The sequence below is a fragment of the Lonchura striata genome, chromosome 17 (genome assembly GCF_046129695.1).
Source record: "Lonchura striata isolate bLonStr1 chromosome 17, bLonStr1.mat, whole genome shotgun sequence".
NCBI lineage: Eukaryota > Metazoa > Chordata > Aves > Passeriformes > Estrildidae > Lonchura > Lonchura striata.
The window spans coordinates 5,454,989-5,475,409 of NC_134619.1; the positions used below are offsets into that span (position 1 = coordinate 5,454,989).

Here is a 20,421-nt window from a genome sequence, read left to right on the forward strand (position 1 = left end):
AGAGAAACCCTGTGTGCAGCACGACTGTCTGTGTGGAGAGCACCTGTACTGCATACATAAAGACAAAATGCCGTGAGGAATCAGATTTGGGCTTGTTGCAGTACCAGCCCAGGGGACCCCAAACTCCTTTATCTCTAAGCTGAAGAATTTGATATTTCCTCTGTGTGTCCAGCTAATGCATCACTCTCTGTTGTTTGAGACAAATACTACCGGGTCTGCCAGCCAGTACATTCTTTATCTTAGGAGGAGTTTTGCCTGAGCAAAGGACTGAATTTGACCATGTAGCACACACAATACAGGACCTGTAAAAGGTGCCTGGACACTTTATTTCCCAGTCTTTCGTTCCCAGAGACTGATCCTTCTTCAGAGTGGTTTCCTTACCAATAGCACCATACACATCACAGTGTGATCTGGGTTGTGGGCTGCCTTTTTCTTCTTTAAAGCTGCCCAGGAACACACATGCTGGGGTGTGTGATCATTGCTCTGCTCTGGGCACGTCTGTCCACTTTGCCAGCCCACACACCAACGTGCTCACACTGCAGAGCCTCAGCGGGTGAATCTGCCATGAAAACCAGAGTCAATAAATTTCCTGCGTATCAACTGGTTTGATTTAAAATACTCTTCTGAAAACAGTTCAGCCAAAGGCAGTAAATATTGTTTATTGCTCAGCCAAACCAACACTTTATTTTGCAATAAGTTGAGTGTAGGAGTGCCTGTAAGTAATGATCCAGTCAATATTGCCACCAACAACGCTGATCGATGTCTCATTTTCTACCATCCCTTTCTCCCTCACTTCCTCACTTTTCAGGCACAGCATGACCCCAAAAAATCCCTGTATACTCCAGGATTTTACCTTCCCAACCCATCTTAGACACTCCTGACTTTTACGGGAGAGTCTGTCTATAGTGAGCCCACTGGGCAGTGATTTTAAAGGCTTCCATCAGTCCAGCATCCCCTGCCTCACACACCTGCTCTAACAGGGCTTTGGGGCTGGGTGCTCCATGGCAAAAAGGTTGATGCTGTCTCTATGCACCAACCCCTTTGCTGCTTCCTGTGCCCTTCAGAAAAATCCTTCTGTTGAAATCGGGCAGGAATAAGATTAACACGAAAAATTCCTGGTGACTGGAATCACCTGGAAGAAGAGAAGATGAAAAATACTTGAGTCTCCATAAAAGGGGAGTGAAGCTCCACATCTGAGGCACAGTGGGACCCTCGGCTCGAAGTCCAGGCAGTTTAAATAGACGAGGTCTTTGGGTGACATTTTCCTGCAAGATTTTAAGTAAATGCCTTGCTGTAACATTTGAGATCAGGCGTTTCTTGGATTCCATGATACTTTTCCTTTTTTAAGCCGCAGACACACACACACAAAATATATTAAAACGAGCCCAGATTAGCTGAAAGGTCGGCTGGTTCCGAAACAAACAGTGGGGATTTGTGGTGGAGGCTTTGGAGCACCAGGAGGAAGCGGTTCATCCCTGCCTCTGCTTTGGCTGGGAGGGAAAAGTGGATTAAAACCCTGCTGGTAGCAGGAGAGAAAGTGAGAAGAGATGCTTTTGTTATTCGTTTTGTAGAAAGGGAATTCACAAATCCCCCAGGGCATGCGCTGGCAGCAGGGAGAGAATAGAGAGGCAGGAAAGGGATAGATGTGGGATGGAAAGGGGTGGATTTTTTGGGTGGCTTCCTTGGGCAGGCCCAGCTTGGAGAGCAGGGCAGGGTCCCAGGCTGGACCAGCCGCAGGTGCCCAGCTCTGTAAAAGCGAGGTCAGAGCAGAAGGGAGAACCTGCCTGCCTGGGCAAAAACTTTCTGGAAAGGAGGAGAGGTTGATCCCTGCCTGAGGAATGCAAGGCTGCATCCCAGGAGAAAAACTCTGTGCTCAACACACTGTCTGTGAGAAACAGAGTTGTCTGCTGGAGAGACAGAGTCCTTCACATGTGGCTGAGGCAGGTCTGGCAAGGAATTCTTAGAATTTACTAATTTAATTGGCTCATAGAAATGTGCTGCTGTGCCGGAACTCCCAGCCCGGTTCAGGGGTTCCATGTGGTGGAAAAGTCTCTCCTCCAACCCGAGCTTCCAAAGAAAACTCCACAGCCTCTTGTTGTTCGGTCTCAAGGCAGTTTATTGCAAGTTATCTAAAAGATTTTCTCCTTGGGCTGCTGTGGTTTGCTCAGAGCTCAGGCAGAGGCACACACACACCCTGACATCCTCTCTGACTCCGACTGCTTCTTCTCTCCCCACCCAGGGCTGCTGCTCTCTTTTATATGGTACATTACGTGTTACATGTTTACAGCTTTTCCCCAGTACCTACTATCTATGTTACAAGGTGCTTTTCTACTCGAACCCAATCTGTGAGTGCCAACACCACCAAGAACATGGAGGTGAGGAAGAAGAAGGAGGAACAGGATCGGCCTCCATTCCTCCATCTGAAAACCTCTGACCCTCATGTACAAAGTAAAACCCCCCTGTACAGGTGCTAAAGCTAAACCTCCCCTGTACGATGCTAAAAAATTTTCCCCTCTACTTTGTAACTACATCTACTATACTATCTGACCCTTTGTGACTGCTTGTTCCACCTTCAAAGTTGGTAACTCATTCCATGGCTCAAACTCAAAATCACAGCTGTTTGCAGCTGCCTGCCGGGGTCTAAAATGCTTCTGACCAAGGCCTGGAACCTCCAAAAATTCCATGAGGGACATTTTGAGTTCCAACACTGCTGAGGCCTTTCCTGATGGGAGCACTCAGCCCATTTTTGGGATGGTCCCTACCAACTTTTGAGGTAGTACCTTCCCTGTGCACTTTTAGGAAAGGAGAGATTTGGCTGGTACAAACTGCACCAGCCTGTTGAAGTGTTGATTGTAGATCAACAACTACATTATTTCCAGGTACCTGCTATTTCAGTTTGCAATTAGAAGTATTTTTAAATGATATCTCTTGATACTCCCTGCCAGTACTTGGCATGGAGGGAAAGCAGAGGAGGCAGCACACGGAGCACTCAGGAAGAGCTGCTGGGGCAATTGTCTCCTCGTCAGCCATGCCTGAGCATTGCCTGTGTGCAGAAAGATGAAGCAGCAAAACCCAAACCAGAGCATTTCTGCAGACAGCTATTGATATAAACGTGCACATCCACACTGCAAAATTAGACCAGCAGATGGGTATCTTGTTTGTGGGAATAGCAACAGCTTTTCACAAGGCCAAAACGAAGTTACAGCACCAGAAGGGACAATAACTCTTCGTTACAGATAAAGATCCCAAAGGAACTCACTTGCTGCATCTGTGGGAGAGCTGCTTTAGTCCATAACTGTGGGTTTGTGCTTAAATCATGGGGCCCTGAGCTCCCCCCAGCTTGGGGGTGGAGGGCTGGGGACAGTGGGTAGCCAGGAGGAGGTTTGAATCCCAGCTGCAGATCTCCTTTACACATCAGTACATACCACCAATTTACCTCATATTCCACTCTCCTTTTCCAGAATAAATACTCTTGATCCATCCCAAGACCTTGTCCAAGGGTCAGGAGCAATTGGGGAGATTAATTGGGAACAGCAACTCTGACAGACTCCTCTCAGCTAATAGAAATTTCATAACAGAAGAGCTTAAATGGAAGGAACATTGGTGTTAAGAGATTATTAGTCATTCTCTAAACTAGAGTGGGATGAGTGCCGGAAAATATTTCTCTCCAAATTGGTATGAATAACATGACTAAACAAATCTGATTTTGGTTAGTCTTCCGTGGTGTTCTTATTGGATGGATGTAAGAGGAAGAACACTGGCTGGGGAAAGTTTGCTGCTTGTATTAAAGAGATTATTTGACTAACTGAAGAATTAAAAAAATCTTTCATCAGCTGGGTAAGCAACCTGGGTGAACACAAAACCCACTGGCTGTTGGAAACAAGGTACTCAGCATCTGTTAATGAACAGGAAAAATTATGGCTGTCTTTGGATAAAACAGTGATGCTCTGAGTGGGATTTTCCTCCATCTTCTCTCTTAATTTATAAAGATTTTTCTGTCAAAGGCAACTGAGTGGACAAACAGCTCACCAGAGGTTTACAGGGTGGCTGAAATGGTAACCCCATGACAGACCACTCATCCTTGGGGAACCTTTCCCTGTGGAGGATCCATTTGTCACCTTCAGCATCACCACGACACCCCCACAGCCCCTGTCCTTGCAACAGGGAAGCTCACAGAGGAACCCACATCCCCAAACATGAAAATATTAAGGGAAAAGTCAGTGATAGGGACCAAAGCAAAGCAGCTGTGCCATGGCAGTGAGGGTGCCCCAAGCAGGCCAGGGCACAGGTAGGTATTTATAGGTGAATTTTCCACTTCATTTCCATGCATTTATTCTAGCAGCAGCAAGAGCTGAGTGGGTATTTGGGAATCAGCAGTCCCTACAGATGTACAGGAGTGTCAGAGCACCCCTGATACCTCTGCTCCCCCTGTGGGGGATGAAAGAGGGGTCTCAGCCCCACCAGCAGCCCCTCACCAGCCCTCAGCTTCCAGCTGTGCCTCTGTGCCCAACTGAGTGAGGGGTGGAGAAGGTGTGGGGAGTCTCAGTGGGGAGTGCCTGTGCAGCCCAGCCCGGGACCTTCTCCCTGCAGGGGCCGCGCTTTGGGGACCGAGGGGCTGCAAATCCCTCTCGGCGGCGGGGCCGGGGCCGGGGTGGTCTGCGGGGTGGGCTTGGTGACCGGGGGGGCGGGCGGGTGTGTGTGTCCCTGTCCCAGTGTGTGCGTCCCTGTCCCGGTGTGTGTGTGTGTGTGTCCCGGTGTGTGTGTGTCCCTGTCCCGGTGTGTGTGTGTCCCTGTCCCGGTGTGTCTCCCGGTGCCCCAGTGTGTCCCGGTGTGTCTCTTGGTGTCCCAGTGTGTGTGTCCATGTCCCGGTGTGTCTCAGTGTACCGGTGTCTCCCAGTATCTCTCAGTGTCCAGGTGTATGTGTCTGTGTCCCGGTGTCTCTGGGCGTCCCGTGGTGTGTCTGTGTCCCGATGTCTGTCGGTGTCCCGGTGTCTGGTGTCCCGGTGTCTCTTGGTGTCCCGGTATCTCTCGGTGTCCCGCTGTGTCCCGGTGTCCCGGTGTGTCCCGGTGTCCCTGTGTGTCCCGGTGTCCCGGTGTGTCCCGGTGTATGTGTCTGTGTCCCGGTGTCCCGGTGTCCCGGTGTGTCCCGGTGTATGTGTCTGTGTCCCAGTGTGTCCCGGTGTCCCGATGTCCCGGTGTCCCAGTGTCCCGGTGTCCCGGTGTGTCCTGGTGTCCGGGTGTCCCGGTGTCCCTGTGTGTCCCGGTGTCCCGGTGTCCCGGTGTGTCCCGGTGTCCCGGTGTGTCCCGGTGTCCCGGTGTCCTGGTGTCCCGGTGTGTCCCGGTGTCCCGGTGTCCCGGTGTGTCCCGGTGTGTCCCGGTGTCCCGGTGTCCCGGTGTGTCCCGGTGTCCCGGTGTCCCGGTGTGTCCCGGTGTCCCGGTGTGTCCCGGTGTGTCCCGGTGTCCCGGTGTCCCGGTGTGTCCCGGTGTCCCGGTGTGTCCCGGTGTATGTGTCTGTGTCCCGGTGTCCCGGTGTCCCGGTGTGTCCCGCTGTCCCGCTGTCGCGCTGTCCCGCTGTCCCGCTGTCCCGCTGTCCCGCTGTCCCGCTGTCCCGCCGCGGCGCGGGGCTCGGCGCAGCGCACGCATCGCTGTGCGGGGGAGCAGGGGAGGAGGGATGGATGCGATGCGGGGCCGCTCGCTCCGAGCGGGGGGCGCGTCTCGCACTCGCACAGGCGCGGCAGCCCCGGGACCGCCGGCTCCTCCCGCCGCATTAAAAGCGGCCAAGTTCCCCGCCGGGGGCAGCGGCGGCTCCGGGCGGCGCCGGGGATGCACCCGAACGCCACGGCCCCGGCCGTGCCCGCCGGGCCGCTGCCGCCGCAGCCCAGCGGCTATGCCAACGCGTCCAACCGCTCCGACCTGCTGCCCAAAGTGCCCGACGAGGAGGACCTGGACGTCAACACCGACATCTACTCCAAAGTGATGGTGACCGTCATCTACTCGGCTCTGTTCTTGGTGGGCACCGTGGGCAACTCCATCACGGCGTACACGCTGGTGAGGAAGAAGTCGCTGCAGAACCTGCAGAGCACCGTGCACTACCACCTGGCCAGCCTCGCCTTCTCCGACCTCCTCATCTTCCTCCTCTGCATGCCCATCGAGCTCTACAACTTCATCTGGGTCCATCACCCCTGGGCTTTCGGGGGCGCCGTTTGCAAGGGCTACTACTTCCTCCGGGACGCCTGCACCTATGCCACGGCACTCAACATCGCCAGCCTCAGCGTGGAGCGCTACATGGCCATCTGCCACCCCTTCAAAGCCAAGAGCATCATGTCCCGCAGCCGCACCAAGAAGTTCATCAGCTGCATCTGGATCGCCTCCTTCCTGCTCGCCATCCCCATGGTCTTCACCATGGGGCAGATCTACGGCAAGGACCAGGATCCCGACTCCCTCATCTGCACCGCCATCGTGGACACCTCCACGCTGAAGACGGTCATCCAGGTGAGGGGCCGGGGCACCGGGCAGCCGCCTCCTCCCCCGGCTGGCCAAACTTTGCGGAGCCGGGCGGGGCAGGACGGGGAGGCTGGAGCGGGGTCCGGCTCGGGAATGGGATGTCCCGGGCAGCCCTGACGGGATGCACCGGCCCAGGGTGCGCTCAGGAGGGATTTGTGGGGGTCTCGGCTCCGCTTGCTGTGCCCCTCCTCACACTGAGGAGAGAGACCTTGCAGCGCGGAAAATCCTGCTCCGTGGTTAATCGGGTCCATTCCCGTGCCCGGAGCTTCCCCTGTCCCGGTCCGGAGCTCCCGGTGGCCGATCGTGGCCAGAAACCCCCAAATCTCCACCCTTTCCCTGCATTTTCTGCATCTCCCCCCCCTTCTGCTGGAAAACAGCCAGTAAGTTTAGGCGAAACAAAACCATCTCTCCCCCTCTCCCAGTTCTTTGTGTTGATCCAGAGCCCTTTTCTTCAGCGTAGTGACAGCTCCTAATTTCAGAAAGTTTTGGACACAGGGTATAACATAGGCTTTTGAAAAGGAGCTGCATCGTGGAAGCCAGAGGCTGCTATTTTTGCTTTTTTGGGGAAATCCGTAGCTGGTTTTAGCAGCCCCTCCTGACTTCAGCACTCTCCACACAGTGCTAAATCCAACACGCCCGTGCGTGGAATGGATTTCAGCATCAACACTTGCCGTGCTCCAGTGCTCTGGCGGGTTGAGGCATTTGTTTACTGGAGCATTGAGCTTGAAAAAATGTAAGAGACAGGGAAGGAGGGACAGAAGAGAGCAAGACACCAATCTCCATAGTCCCTTAGCTGCCAGGCTTGCGTGTGATAGCTGCTCAATTTTTTATTTGGAACATGAATTTCAGGGGGGTTAATCAGCGGGCAGTTGGAATTTAAAGCTGCATGTGTACTGAAGTCCCTGGGATGTTGCCACACTTGAAGGGATGGAACTTAAATGGAAATTAATCCGAACCATTCCTTCCCACTAAAAGCAGGTGAGGGTATGTGCATTTAGATTTAAGATCAGAGTCAGTAAATGTTTAGACAAAACTCTGCCAGTTTCCCCTCTGTACTGTTCAAGTAAACCAAAATCAAGCCCTGATAGAAGCCCTGGATTTCCTCTGCATTTTATCATGATCCCTAACTTTCATCTGAGGTGGTGAGGGCTGCATTTCTCCTGTAGATGCCTGGAAGGTTTTGTCAGCGGCAGCCCAGTGTACTTAACCCAAATTCTCTGCTCTCTGAGGAGACTGAGCCATCTGATTTGAGAACAATGGGACTGAAATGCATTATTTCCACTCATCTTCCTTCTAGGATTAAACTGATGCTCGTTGTTACCATGGGAGGGCTAAAAACCAGAGGATTATTTCTCATCCATATCTTTGGAGATTACACTTTAAACAATTCTCAGTGTACCTTAGAGTCTTGCAATTATTCAGGCTATACCTTACCCCATTAGCCAAGTCAGGGGTAGGAAGACATGAATGTATTATGCATATGTGAAGTTCACCTGTGGGTTTTTCCTCATATATATATTTAATTAACTAGTGGATTAATTTAAAAGTTAAAAAAGAGAGGCAGCTGTTGGGGGAGAAGGAAGAACCAAACCCCAAACTGTGCCGATCTGTTCCTTCTCCAGTGATCTGGCTGCAGAAGTGCCTTTGCCAAGATGAGAAGGTTGTTTCATGGTTTCACTCCATTCCTCTGAGCACAGGGAAGCATCACACAACGTGAGGCAGGGCCCTGGACAGGGGAGGGCTCTGGAGTGAATAAGCCAAGCAGCTGCAAGTCAGGTTGGAAGTGCGTTAATGGAAACCAGCGCACAGCGTGCGAGCCGGCGCTCCCACGGCCTAAGCTGTGCAGAGGTTTAAAAAAAGACAAATGATGGAAGATCCGGGAGAGAAAGGGCAGTGCTGATGTGCAGCGTGACGTGCAGAGGTCTTGCTGGGTGGCAATCTGGAGCCCTGGTCTTTTGTGGTGGGTTCAAGCTGCTTTAGAGCATCTCTGCATCTCTTTGCATTCATTTGCTGTCTTTAAATTAAGGAGAGCAGTGATGCACTTGCTCGAGCTGGCAGCTCACTTGTAATAAATCACTCAACATATTTCACTCCTATTCCTGTTTGGCAAACTGTCTAAAGCAAACTGGCTTTTTTTTTTTTTTTGGAAGCCATTAGTTCTCCAAGTGGTTTTATTTGTTGACTGATTGAAAGAAGTTCAAGTTTTGTCCCAGAACAGGGCATTTAACCATTTCTACCCTGAGAGATCAGTGTGAGCGATGGTTTTACTGGGATCATTACAGGAGAATGATCCTCTCTGAACTGGAACAAGCTTCCTGGAAAAAGCATTTCACAGAATCACAGAATATTCTGAGTTGTAAGGGTCTACTTGATTCTAGTAATTTAACATCTCTGATTTTGAAAACATTCCCCTGTATTTGCTCTGAGTAATCAAATTTTAGTGAACATTCCTGAGTGGAATTAGACTGAATGTGAACAACCAGGATTCCTTGTAAGAATAATAAAAAAAGTAATTATTGAAACGACACTCAGGAAATTTGGTTCTTGCACATATTAACTTGCACCACTTAAGCTCCACAACAAGTGTAAGAGGTAATCACTGATATTCTTCTAGCAATTACAAATTGTCCAGGGCAGCACATAATCAGGAAGAGCAGCAGGTGAGACATTCTGCAGGGTGACACTGTCCCCACGATCCCCACCCCAGGCACATCTCACCTCTTGCCATCGAGGCATAAGCCCTGTGTGGCATCTAATATGGAATTCTTAGAACTACCTCCCAGCTTTGCTCGTCACTGTCCTTGCAGCTGCTTTAATCAGCCCGTGGATCTGGTTTATTATACATTCTCCATTGCCAAGTTTTCACATTGCTCCTGCCAGTCATAGATGTCTGTTTGGATTTTGGCATCCAGTGGGATCTGGTAGCAGGAGCAAGTCCATTATTGCCACATTATTTAGGTCTAGTAAACTCTTTAGCTGGCATACATCCTCTGAAAAGCACTGTTGCCAGTTTTTAGGTTCTTTTCCCATATAGATTAAACACTTTAAAGCCATAGAAGTAAATTCATGTTTTCCTGGCGCTTCAGCTGGAGGAGGTTTTAAACTCCTCGTTGTGGCAGCAATAGATATGAGAGTTCTGGGGTGGGATGAGAGGTTTTCCCTGTTCACTTATGAGTCTGTGCCCATGGGGGTGGCTCTGGAACCAACTTCCTCAAAACAGGATCCCACTGAGTGTCCTGATCTGCCATGTGCAGCCCTGTGTGCCATTAACATGGCAGAGCCTCAGCCCTGATTTTCAAAAAGTTCTGAATTTTACTGGCCAGATGCAGTGCAAATTGATTTTCCTTCATACCTGTTTTCTGGAGAGGTTCACAGCAGAACCTGGGGAAGAGGGGAAGCTGAAGGAAATACAGTCCTGGTGCACTGTCAGTCCCCGTACACACACACAGCTCCTCGAGCTAAAACCCCAGGATTTCATCTGGGCCTGGACTGGGCACATGTGCCAGTGGAGCTGGGTGTGGGCACCCCAAAATTCACAGGGGAAGATGTTTTCCCACTGGTGTGGCACAGCCTGTGCTTGGATGCTGCAAAAATGTCCCCCAAGTCACAGCAAGTGCCTGCAGAGTGTCTGACACATGCAAATGTTTGATTTGCACGGACAGCTGGTGTGATCCCATTTATTAAACACGTGGCAGCAGGCCCTGCTCCTCCAGGCACTGCCACAGCTCCAGCAGCTCCAAGTTGCTCATTTGTTAGGGCAGCACTTGGGGAGCTCCTCTGGACCTCCTCACCCTTTGGAAGGATCTCTGTTCCGCTGTGGATCTGCTCTGCCCCAGCCCAGCCTGCCTGCCTGCAGCTCACCCATCCCTCCAGAGCCCTCGTTTGTTGTGTTTTATGAAGCCTGCTCACAGTTTGGATGATTTGTAGAGTAAATAACTCTGCACACAAAGCAGCTCTTCGCCCAAGTGGCTCCTCAGCTTTATTTCTGTCTACATTTCTTCATGCAATGCCTTTGAAGGGACCTGCCAAAGAGCCTCAGGTGTGAAGGGAAAGGAAAGGAAGGACCAGGAGTCTTGACATCCATTACCATACTCTCTACACACTCTTCTGAGGTGATGTATTTGATTTCCATTTGTCTGAGAGGCTCACAGAGTTATTAATTCCATGTATGATGTTGCAAACGCTCCCTTACACTTTCCCCTGGTGAGGAGCACCTTGGCAGGGTGGTGGGATGTGCTCACTGCTCTGGTGCTGTGGAAGGCAGGGCTCTGCCCACCCTCAGATCTGTGATGCCAAATAAATAAACATGACAAGCATTTCTCCATATTACATGAAAATAGCAAGCCATAAGCCAAGAGTGAATTCTCTCTCCTGTTTGCTGGCAAATCCTATCCAGGATTAGTCAATAGTCCAGGAATCCTGTGTTTATACTGGTATTGACTAGAGGAATTGAAGTTGATTTCTCTTCCTCAAGTCACAGCTGAAATCCTGCTATGGCTTTTAATTTAGAACAGTGCTGTTCTAAATCACTACCCCAGAGAAGTCCTGGGTGCCACTCACCCCTCACAAATGGCACCTTTGTGGCAGGACTGTGTCCCATCAGATCATGGTGCTGCCACAGCCCCAGGCAGATAAGAAAATGCAGATATTGGTGTGTAAATGTGCCTGGATCCATCCCCACAGTGGTGGAGAGGGACCCCCACCCCAGCAGCAATCCCATCTGTTGTGCTGGGAGCATCCCTAAAAAGCTGCCTTTTTTTCATGGGCTATTCAGGGAACCCAGGGCTTTAACTCAGCATATGCACGACAGCCCAGCCTGCCTAATCCCAGCCCGTTTACACTCTGCTCTGTCTCGCAGCTAGATCTAATTTAAATAAGCTCTTGTGTTCATTGCTTTACATAACCACTTTGCCTGCTGTGTTTTGCCAGTTCTTACATAATTTCTTCTCTTTTTCCCCCCCTCAATTGATTTTAATTCCCTTGATTTGTTTTTCCCTCCCCCTTCCCAAGATGTCAGCTGGAGAGATAATAAAAAAATGAGGAAATGTGGCCGATCAATTTAGCTCTGAGGTTTTCCTCTCACCAGCAGCTTGTGAAGGCAGAAGACATGAAGGCAATTTCGTAGTTGCTCATCCCAGAGAAAAAAAAAATCCCAAAACCTTCATCTGCCTTTAATCTTTCAGATCATTTAAAACAGCTATTTAATTGTCATCTCCCTGCTTCCCCCCTCCTTCCCCTTAAAGACTTTCACTCTTGTCTCTGTGCAGCATCTGCTCAACACTCACAGATGGCTTTTTTTTGCTTCCTGACGTTTAGAAACGCTTCTGTGTCCTGCCCGAGGCTGGCAGGATGTGCAGCATCCCCCTGTGGGACACAGGGGTGCCTGGGTGGGGAATTTGGGCTTCCATGGGGTCCCCATTGCTTTCTCCCTGCTGTGAAATTGTCCCTTGCTGAGGGCCATGGGACAGAGTGAGCAAAGGGGACTGGAGGGGCTGGCAGTGTGCTGGGGTCCTGGGCTGACCAGGTGGGAGCTCTGAGCCTTAAGGCAGAGAGCATTAAATGCCAAACCCATCAGCCCCAGAGCTGGCACCCTCCTTTCCCTCACGCTGAGCAGATGAATCTGGGTTTTTACATTCCCAGTCTGTCTGGTTGCTCTCTGCCCTCCAGGACAGGCCACTCTCACCTGCAATGCCCAGCTCACTCATCGTGCTCCAGTGACATCTCCCCCACATTTCCTTCCCATGGACACCTTTTCTTCCATCCAATTGCAAAGTCTATTAGGTGTGGGATTAAAAAACCCCCAGACATAGGATAATGATGATAAAGCAGTTGAGCTGATGACTTATTAGAAAAAAAAGTACTTGGGTTTAGAAATGGTGGAGTACTAACCCTGCCTGGGAGCACATTTCTGAGCTGAAGTTCATTCTCAGTGTTTTTCTGCACTCACTTGTTTTCTGTGGATGGGAGGAAAATATGAGTGAGACAAGTTTGAATGCCATTATTTGAGTGCCTTGTCTGAAGAGGTCCATCCTCCTCCTCCCCCCCTGGGGTACCAGAAACTCATCACCAGCCTGCTCCTGGCAGGACAGGGGTGCTGTGGCAGGCTGTGCTGTGTGACTCAGTCTTTGGGGAGGATGCATCTGCTAGGCTGGAGGAGCTGCTCACCTGCAGGTGGTTTCAGCGTGTGAGGCTGGCTCCTCATCTCCTGTGGCTGTTTCACTTCAATAATTCTCAGTGCAGAGTGCACTGCTGGGCACAGCTCCGTGGGGGCTTTCCCAGGGAGAGAAAGATAAAATGGACAAGGTCTTTGTAGCTGAACCTTTTCCTCTGAGGAAAAGTTCAGTGAGGTTTCTCTGAAGCTTTTGTGTTCTCGTGGGCTAGAGGCAATTGTTAGCTGAAGACAGGAATCAAAGAGATGAGATTTTCCTAGCAGAAATAAAGAAAAAAAAAAAAACAATGAAAAAACGTAAACTTTCATAAAGCCTAATATTTGAAAGGGGAGAAAAAACATCTATTTTATGCAAAATCCTTATGAAAAAGCTGGGAGTAGCTCTGAACTGAAGAGTCATGGGCAGAGCAGGAGGCATGTTCAGAATCCCTAAATCAGGGAGGCAGGGGAGGGGCAGCTGTGCCAGGGCAGTGCCCGTGGCTGTGCTGGCACCTGTAGGGAGCAGCCAAGGCTCATCCAGGCATGTCCCTGCTGCCTTCCCACCCTGGGCAGCTCTGCCCTGCTGCCAGGCTCAGCCTGGGGTGCTCCTGCTGCCCTGGTCTGCTCTCAGGGCTTTGGGAGGTGTTAGGCAGCCAGGAGCAGCAGTCTCACCCCTTAACCATCCCATTTTCATCCTCCTCCAACCTTGAAAAAAGGGGTTTATCACCTTACCAACTTCACCCACACCTGGGAGCAGGGACCTGCTGCAGACCTGCCAGATGCTCAGCAGATCCCTACTTTTGATCAGGACTCCAAGGAGCTAATTAATACAGTCATTGCAAAGCCACATCCTATTAATTTTAACTTAATCAAGAACAAAGGATGTCTGTGCAGCTGAACTGATCAAATGTGGTCTTAATATGTGGCAGGACTTTTGTACCACCTTGTTCCCTTGGATAATTTGTTTAATAAGTCCATAACTGTTTGAGTATGTTCAATAAGAAATTAATCCACTTTCCTCTCCTATTCAATGATTTTTTTCAAATCCATCTTATAAAAATGCAGCTCACACAGCTGCTGGCAAAGTTTAACTCATTACTGGCATCACTATTGATTCCTTCTGCAAAGACCTTACCTTTTATTCCCATGGGGGTAATTTATACAGTTTAATATACTCATTTAATTCAAAAAAAAGAAACTCAATCCTTTGAGTTTCCCACATTTCATTTTTTATTGCTGTCAGTCATGGGCTTGTGACACTGTCATACTTGTTCCTTAAATCCAAGTGTGTCAAGTTTGATAAAGCATTGTAGGCAGAAGGATAGGTTTAGACTAATAAAGAGATTATTTGACCTCAAGGTACAATGATGGGGAGCTGTGTATGCCCCTAACACTTAATAGACTGCACTTACTAAGCCAAGGAGCAAACTCTGCCTCAGGCTTGTCTCCCTGACAGCTTGCAGGTTTTTCCTAGCTAATGTAGGATAGAAAATCCCTTGAAAGGGAAACAAGAAAGGGCAGGAATTTGATCAGTAAGTGTCTCAGAGTGCAGCAGTCCAGAGGAGCTGGGCACATGGCCAGCCTGGCACTCTGAACACAGCCTGGAGACCAAACCATGCCAGGAAAAAAACCCTGTAATACCTGAGGCTCCACGAGGCTGAGAGGACCTGCAGCAGAGAAAACCACTGAGGAAAAGCAGTAATAAAGTAGCCAAGAAGTTCACTTCTCCTTTGGGATAAGTCCTTTTTTTCCTCCCTTGAAAGTCTAATTGAATTTTCTTTACTCCCATCCCCAGCAACCCAAGGGGAGGCTCCAGCTCAGCCTCCTGCCTGCTCAGCCTTTATGGAGAAAATCCACAAGCAGAGTGTGGGGAAGCAAAAGTGTCTATAGCATTTCCAGCACTCATAGAGCTTGGGCTGACACCCTTAACCTCAGAAAACAGGTTAATTTTCCCCAAAAAAAGAGTTTCTGTGGGCAGTGAGATGGAACTTTGCACCACTTTTGTCTTCAGCAAGCCATGCAGATGAACAGAGCTGCCCTGCCCACTGTTAGCAGCTCTCACCCCTGGGGCTGCAGTCAACAGGGGGACAGTGTTTGACTTAAATATGGCCTTTAATTTATTTATAAATGCATATCCACCACTCAGTATCATATTTAATGCAAATAACATTCACGTGAAATCCCCACTGAGAGGCACATTATGAAGATTAACAGCCTGGCTTTGCTATTACTCTGGCCTATCCACTGTGGATTTGTGCCCTGTGCTTTGTAGGCAAGTGCTGGCAATATTTGAATCCAGAAATCTATATCTAAACCTGCTGTTTTGCAAAAAATCAGTGCCCAAGAGCCTGCTTGTGATTCCATAGACAAAGAAAAGGGCTGGAGGTATGAAAACCTCTGGGAAATGCTGACATCCAGGTGGATAAGCACCTAGAAAAGATATTTTTTCTGGCCACACAATAGGGCATTGGAGAGGGGTGGTATTTTGTTTAACCATATAACCCACTTTTATTTTAAACAGGCTGTCAGGTAAATTAACCTTGCCAAGTTTAAGATGATATTGAATAAATATATTCTCATGCCCTGGAATTATCTGGAGCTGCCTTATTCCTTTGGATCTCTTCTGGTGAATTTGTCAGGTGTAATGCCACGGGCCCAGCACCTCGTTATGGAATTTTTGAGGAGGGTTTGTGTTTGTTTTGGGTCTGTTCCTCCCTCTGTTCACCACTCACAGAGGAGAAATGTGACCAAGATCATGCTGTGAATGTGGCCAAAGCTGTTTGTTGCCCCACCAGAGTGATGCCACTTGTCCCCTGTGCCACCACAGAGGCTCTGCCACTGTCACTGCTGCACTTGCTGCTTGCTGAGAGCTTTTCTCCTGTGGCAGAGGGGAAGGGAAACCTCTCCCCTCCTTTCTCCAAGGGGGAGTCAAGCCCTGATGAGGCTCCCAAGGGCAGGGGCTGCTCGAGGGCAGCCTTGGAGGATCAGAATGGAACAACCAGCCCAGCTTTAACTGGACAGAGATCAGTGCAACGGCAGCGTGGCCAGAAACACTGCCTGAGCTGACAGCTGTTTTCCAAGAGCATCCTGGAGCCAAGGAAATACCATTTATTCTTTAGTATCTAGCAAGAAAGGGAGTTTGTTTGAAGACAGAGCACTAGCAGCTGCGATAGACATTTTTCTGAGTCAAAGGAAACAGCAGAAGCCTATTAGATCTTGTGTCACTGCTGAATACTCTGCTTGGGAGCAGCAAAAAGCTCAAGGATTTTCCAAATGAGCTCCATTATGGGTGCATTTTCCCTCAGCTCACCACAAGCCAAAGTACGGGGGTGTCACCAACTGTGAGTCCCAGGGCAGTGCTTCCAGTGACAACAAAACCACAATTAACCAAAGAAAAGAGCTTTTCTAAGAGGCCAGGGCAGAGAGGGGATAAGAACAGCAGAACAGAGAGGCTGTGGCTCCCAGCACCCACTGCCCAAGCTCAGCCCCCAGCCACAAACCCTCCCTGCTGCTCCCAGATCCCAGCTCCCACTGGTGCTTCCCACAATGTCCTGTTTCAGCTTTTTGAGTCCCTGCTCCTCCATTCCCCCTCTGTGGGGTGGTTCCCACTGCACGAGGGGCAGGCTGGCAGCTCAGCAGATGTTTGGAAGGAAATGTTTCACGTTAAAAACAGGGATGGGGCTTGAGGCTAGAGCTGTGCCTGAGGGAGCTGCTCTGCTTTTTTCTAAGGAAGAACAGACCTCTTGCTCAGTGATATCAATGTGAGGGGTCCTGCAGGGAAAGAGAGGGAAGATGAAGCATCCCAGGAGCCATTTAGTTTTGAGAATGAGATGCCAGCTGCATTACTGCTTTGCAATTCTGTCTCTTCCCAGCAAATGAGTCTCCCACCCCTCTCCCTGCCTATCCCAAGCTCCTCTAAAAAGGGCTAGAGATGTGTGATCTGCAGGGAATGGCTTTATCAGAGGGGGATGAGGCAGGTCTTTCCTCTTTCCCTTTCATGATTGCCTTTATCTTCCCTCTTGCCCCTGTTACCAATGGAGCTACGGCAGGAAATACTGTTACAAATACAGTGAACACCAGAAATAAAGCTTGCTGGCATCTTCCTTACTTTAAGAAGAGTGTTTGGGAAAGGAAAAATCACTGGTCGTACCCCAGAGGTTTTCTCACATCATGTAGTGCTGTGCTAAACTTCATCCCTTAAATATTGCCCAAGCAAAAGCTGCTCTTAAGGGCCCTCAGGAGCTGCCCCCTCATTTTCAGCTTATATCTCTGTGCTCTTGCATAAACCACCTTCAAATAATGTTTCTGCTTTCTGCTTCAAAGGTTGCTATTTTTCCCCATGAAATAATGGAAAAAAAATTTTAAACTCATCAACTATTTAGGGGAAAAATGCAATTTACTCACTTTCAATTAAAAGAAAACACCCAAAGCAATAAAAAAACCATTGGCAGCCTGTGAGAAGTAGAAGCAGAGAGGCAAGGGCAAAAACAGGGCAAGAAATGACAGTTTTATAAACCTCCTGCTGGGAAGGGATAGAAGAGGTCTTTGTGCCTGCAAAACAAAACTGTTTTTTCTGCAAAGCAGCTATTGACTGGGGCTCTACAACTGCAGCTGGAGCTGCACACAGCAGCCACACGCCTGCAAACACCCTGACTTCCTCCCCACTGAATTCAGAAGAGACAGCCAGTGCTTTCCCTTGGTGCTCCAGATGGGAGCCGTGCTCTCAAATCCAATTAAAAACCCCTAAAACATTCCAGGTGATTTTTCAGGAGAAGGAGTTAGCTCGGGTGATTTGCCAGGCTCCCTTTTTTCCCCCCATTTTCTTTAATTTCATGGGGCTGCAGCAGCGTGGCTGTGCCAGGTGCCCTTTGCTGGGGCTGCAGTCCCTGATTTTCCACGTGGGTTTGCACCAACACCTTTCCTGAGGCTCATGGCAGCAGAGAGGAGTTTGCTGCAAAGGCCACGTGCATCGATCGGGCTGTGGAGATTATCCTGACTTGTGACCTGTGGGTACTGCTGAGACAAGATTCAAGCACAGCTGAAAATCTTCTGGGCATTAATTCCATTCCAGCACTGGGCTTCTTTCCTCTTTAGGAGGCTGGTCCACACCTCAGTTCCTTACATTTTGGAAGGTCAGCCTCTGCTCCCTGGCAGTGAGTGATAGGACGAGGTGAAACAGCCTCAAATTGCACCAGGGGAGGGTCAGCTTGGATGCCAGGAAAAATTTCCATGCTGAGTGGCTAGGTAATGATAATTCTATGAAAACCTTAACAGCTAGCAGATTTCCCTCTATTTCCGTCCTACAAATTTCACAAATTTCCAAGAACACTTGGAAAATCTGCTCGTGCCCTTTGGAGCCATCACGTGGACCGACCCCATCCTCTCCAGATCCAGCACCCTCCAGCCTGTGGCTGGAGCCTCTCAGATCAGCACCTCAGCAGCAGGGAAACCACTCAGGTGGAGAAAGAGTCTTTCTGCCTGGCTGCCTTCGCTTAAAAACAGACAGCAGTCCCAAACTGGGGGTTGAGGTGGGGAAAAGCTGCTTTTCTTCCTCCCAGCTGGGTGATCCCAACGCTTGGGAATCTCCCAGGAATGGGTTTGGCAATCAAAGACCTCTTCACCAGTGGTGAATCATAGAATCACAGGATGGTTTTAGTTGCAAGGGACCTAAAGACCATCTCATTCCAACCCCCTGCTGGGGACAGGGACACATTCCACTAGACCAAGTCACTCCAAACCCTGTCCAACCTGGCCTTGGGTGCTGCTGTGCCCAGCATCCCAAGAGGCTGATTGGGAGAAAATCCCCCAATCCTTTCTGAGAATGAACTTGATGAAAATTATTACCAGCAAACATCAAGAAAAAAGCCTTGAAAAATTACTTTCCAGGCTGTGGCAGTGGTTGTTTTGACAGAGTTTTGATGCCTTCATTCAATATTCCATTGAAGCTTTGCTGGAGATAAGTGATCTCATAGAAAACAGGGCTTTTGTGTCTGGTCACAAAGAATGATTTGCAAAGACTGCTGAGGGAGTAGAGTACTTATCCAGAGAGACAAGAATTTTAGTTGAAAATAATCATGGCTTTTTCATTTATAATTCTAGCTGCAACTTGTCAGAAACCTGCCTCCATACAAGCTGATTGGGCTGGAAATGGGGCAAACCAGTGATAAAATATGGACTGGTTACCCCTAATAAAACAGCTTATTCCAAGACTTACTCACAAAATGCTTCCAGCTTCTCCTCCTGCTCACAACATGGTGTGCAACAAAACCTGGGATGTTTTTAGGAGCACATGGTTGAGGCAGTAATGTGGATGGGAAGTGGAGCTGCTGCCCTGCCAGCCTCTCACAGCTGTTGGGTGAAGTTTTTTGCTTAAGTTGTTTTAAGGTGAACGAGACAAACTTGCCTGGAGCACCAGCACCAAGCCCAGCAAAAAGTGGACTGATTAAATAAACAGAGCTCTCCCTGTTATTAGTGCTGTTTAGATAACTTTGAAATGCTTATTTTTCAAAGTAAATGAATTACATAACTCTTTTCCCTATTTTTGGCTCAAGAAGGAGTCAGTGAATTTTCTGTTTCAGAGTAGAACATTTGTGCTTTTCCCCATGATTCAGGGAAGAGTTTTTAGTCTGAAACTGGTGTGTGGATGATTCACAGTGACACATTTTGTGTTGGCAGCAGGCCCCGCCTTGAAAATCTCGATGCACCGTGTGGTCTGGGCTGTGTCTCCCCAAAATTTGGGCTTGAAGATGAACTGAGTCTGGGGGAACCAGGCTGAACCCTGGACCACACCAGAGTGCAAGCTGGCATCAGAGTTGTTCTGTGACAGCCTTGCTTGTCAGAACAGATCCTTACACTTGTGAAAAGTTTCATGAGTTATTTTACTTCCAGTTTTCCCTTTCTTTTGTTCTACTTTCCATCATGGTTTACACGTTCTCCTCCATTTTTGATGCTTTCTGGGCATCTTTAGGTTTGTAGCTCTGAGGCACTTTTTTCTTCTTTCTGTTTAAAGTAAAACAGGCAGGGTTGGAGTATGGACTGAGTCTGCTTCCCAGAAGGCTGTCCTTGTGCACTGAAAGGAAAATAATTCCCCACCCTAACTGTCCCTGGCTTCCATCACTGAAAGTGAGAAGAGATGGAATGGTGCAAAAAGTGTTGTGGAAACTGTGCTGTGTAACTCTCCCTTTAGTGTGTGATCCATCAAAATAATTACATGTGGCTCAGGAGCCTCAGACTGCTGCAACAATGGCATTCTCCTGCAGCTTTTCTATTTCCATCTAATTAAAATGTTATTGTTTCCTTCATGTTAGTTTGAACTTTAAATAAGGAGATAGGAGATTGGCTGATTGGTAACTTATTCTCTGTGTGAGTAAAGATCAGCACTAATCACCCTGTCACACTTGGGCTTTTCTTTATGCATCTCAGACATCAAATTGCAAAAGAAGGGGAGAAAGAGGCTGGGGTTTGATGACACTGATTTATTTCCTCTGCTGGGTGTCAGGAAGGGAAGGTGACATATCCTTGCCCACTGCTTGGGTAGTCTGTCTGCATGAGGTGTATTTTGAGGAGTGGAGGAATGTTCATTCCAAAACACAGCTCTGCTTTGGAATTTAATGTGCTTCCATCTCCTCTTGCCTTTAATTTTTGCCATGTTTTATCACCTCCTCATTGTGTCAAGAGAGGGCAGGCAGGAGAGCAAGGCTGGGCATGTGTGGAAACATCAATACTGGAAACATAAATTGAAATCATCTCCATTAAAACATGGTGCAGCT

At 49.0% G+C, this 20,421-nt stretch overlaps 1 protein-coding gene across 1 annotated transcript in view; it reads left to right on the top strand.

Moving 5' to 3' along the window:
• The first annotated feature begins 5,683 nt into the window (after positions 1-5,683).
• NTSR1 (neurotensin receptor 1) overlaps positions 5,684-20,421 on the top strand; it is a 56,740-nt gene continuing 42,002 nt past the window's right edge. Inside the window, exon 1 of the mRNA XM_021553529.3 lies at positions 5,684-6,492. Coding sequence (XP_021409204.1) covers positions 5,824-6,492 — 669 coding nt within the window. The 5' untranslated portion in view covers positions 5,684-5,823. The remainder of the gene's footprint in view (positions 6,493-20,421) is intronic.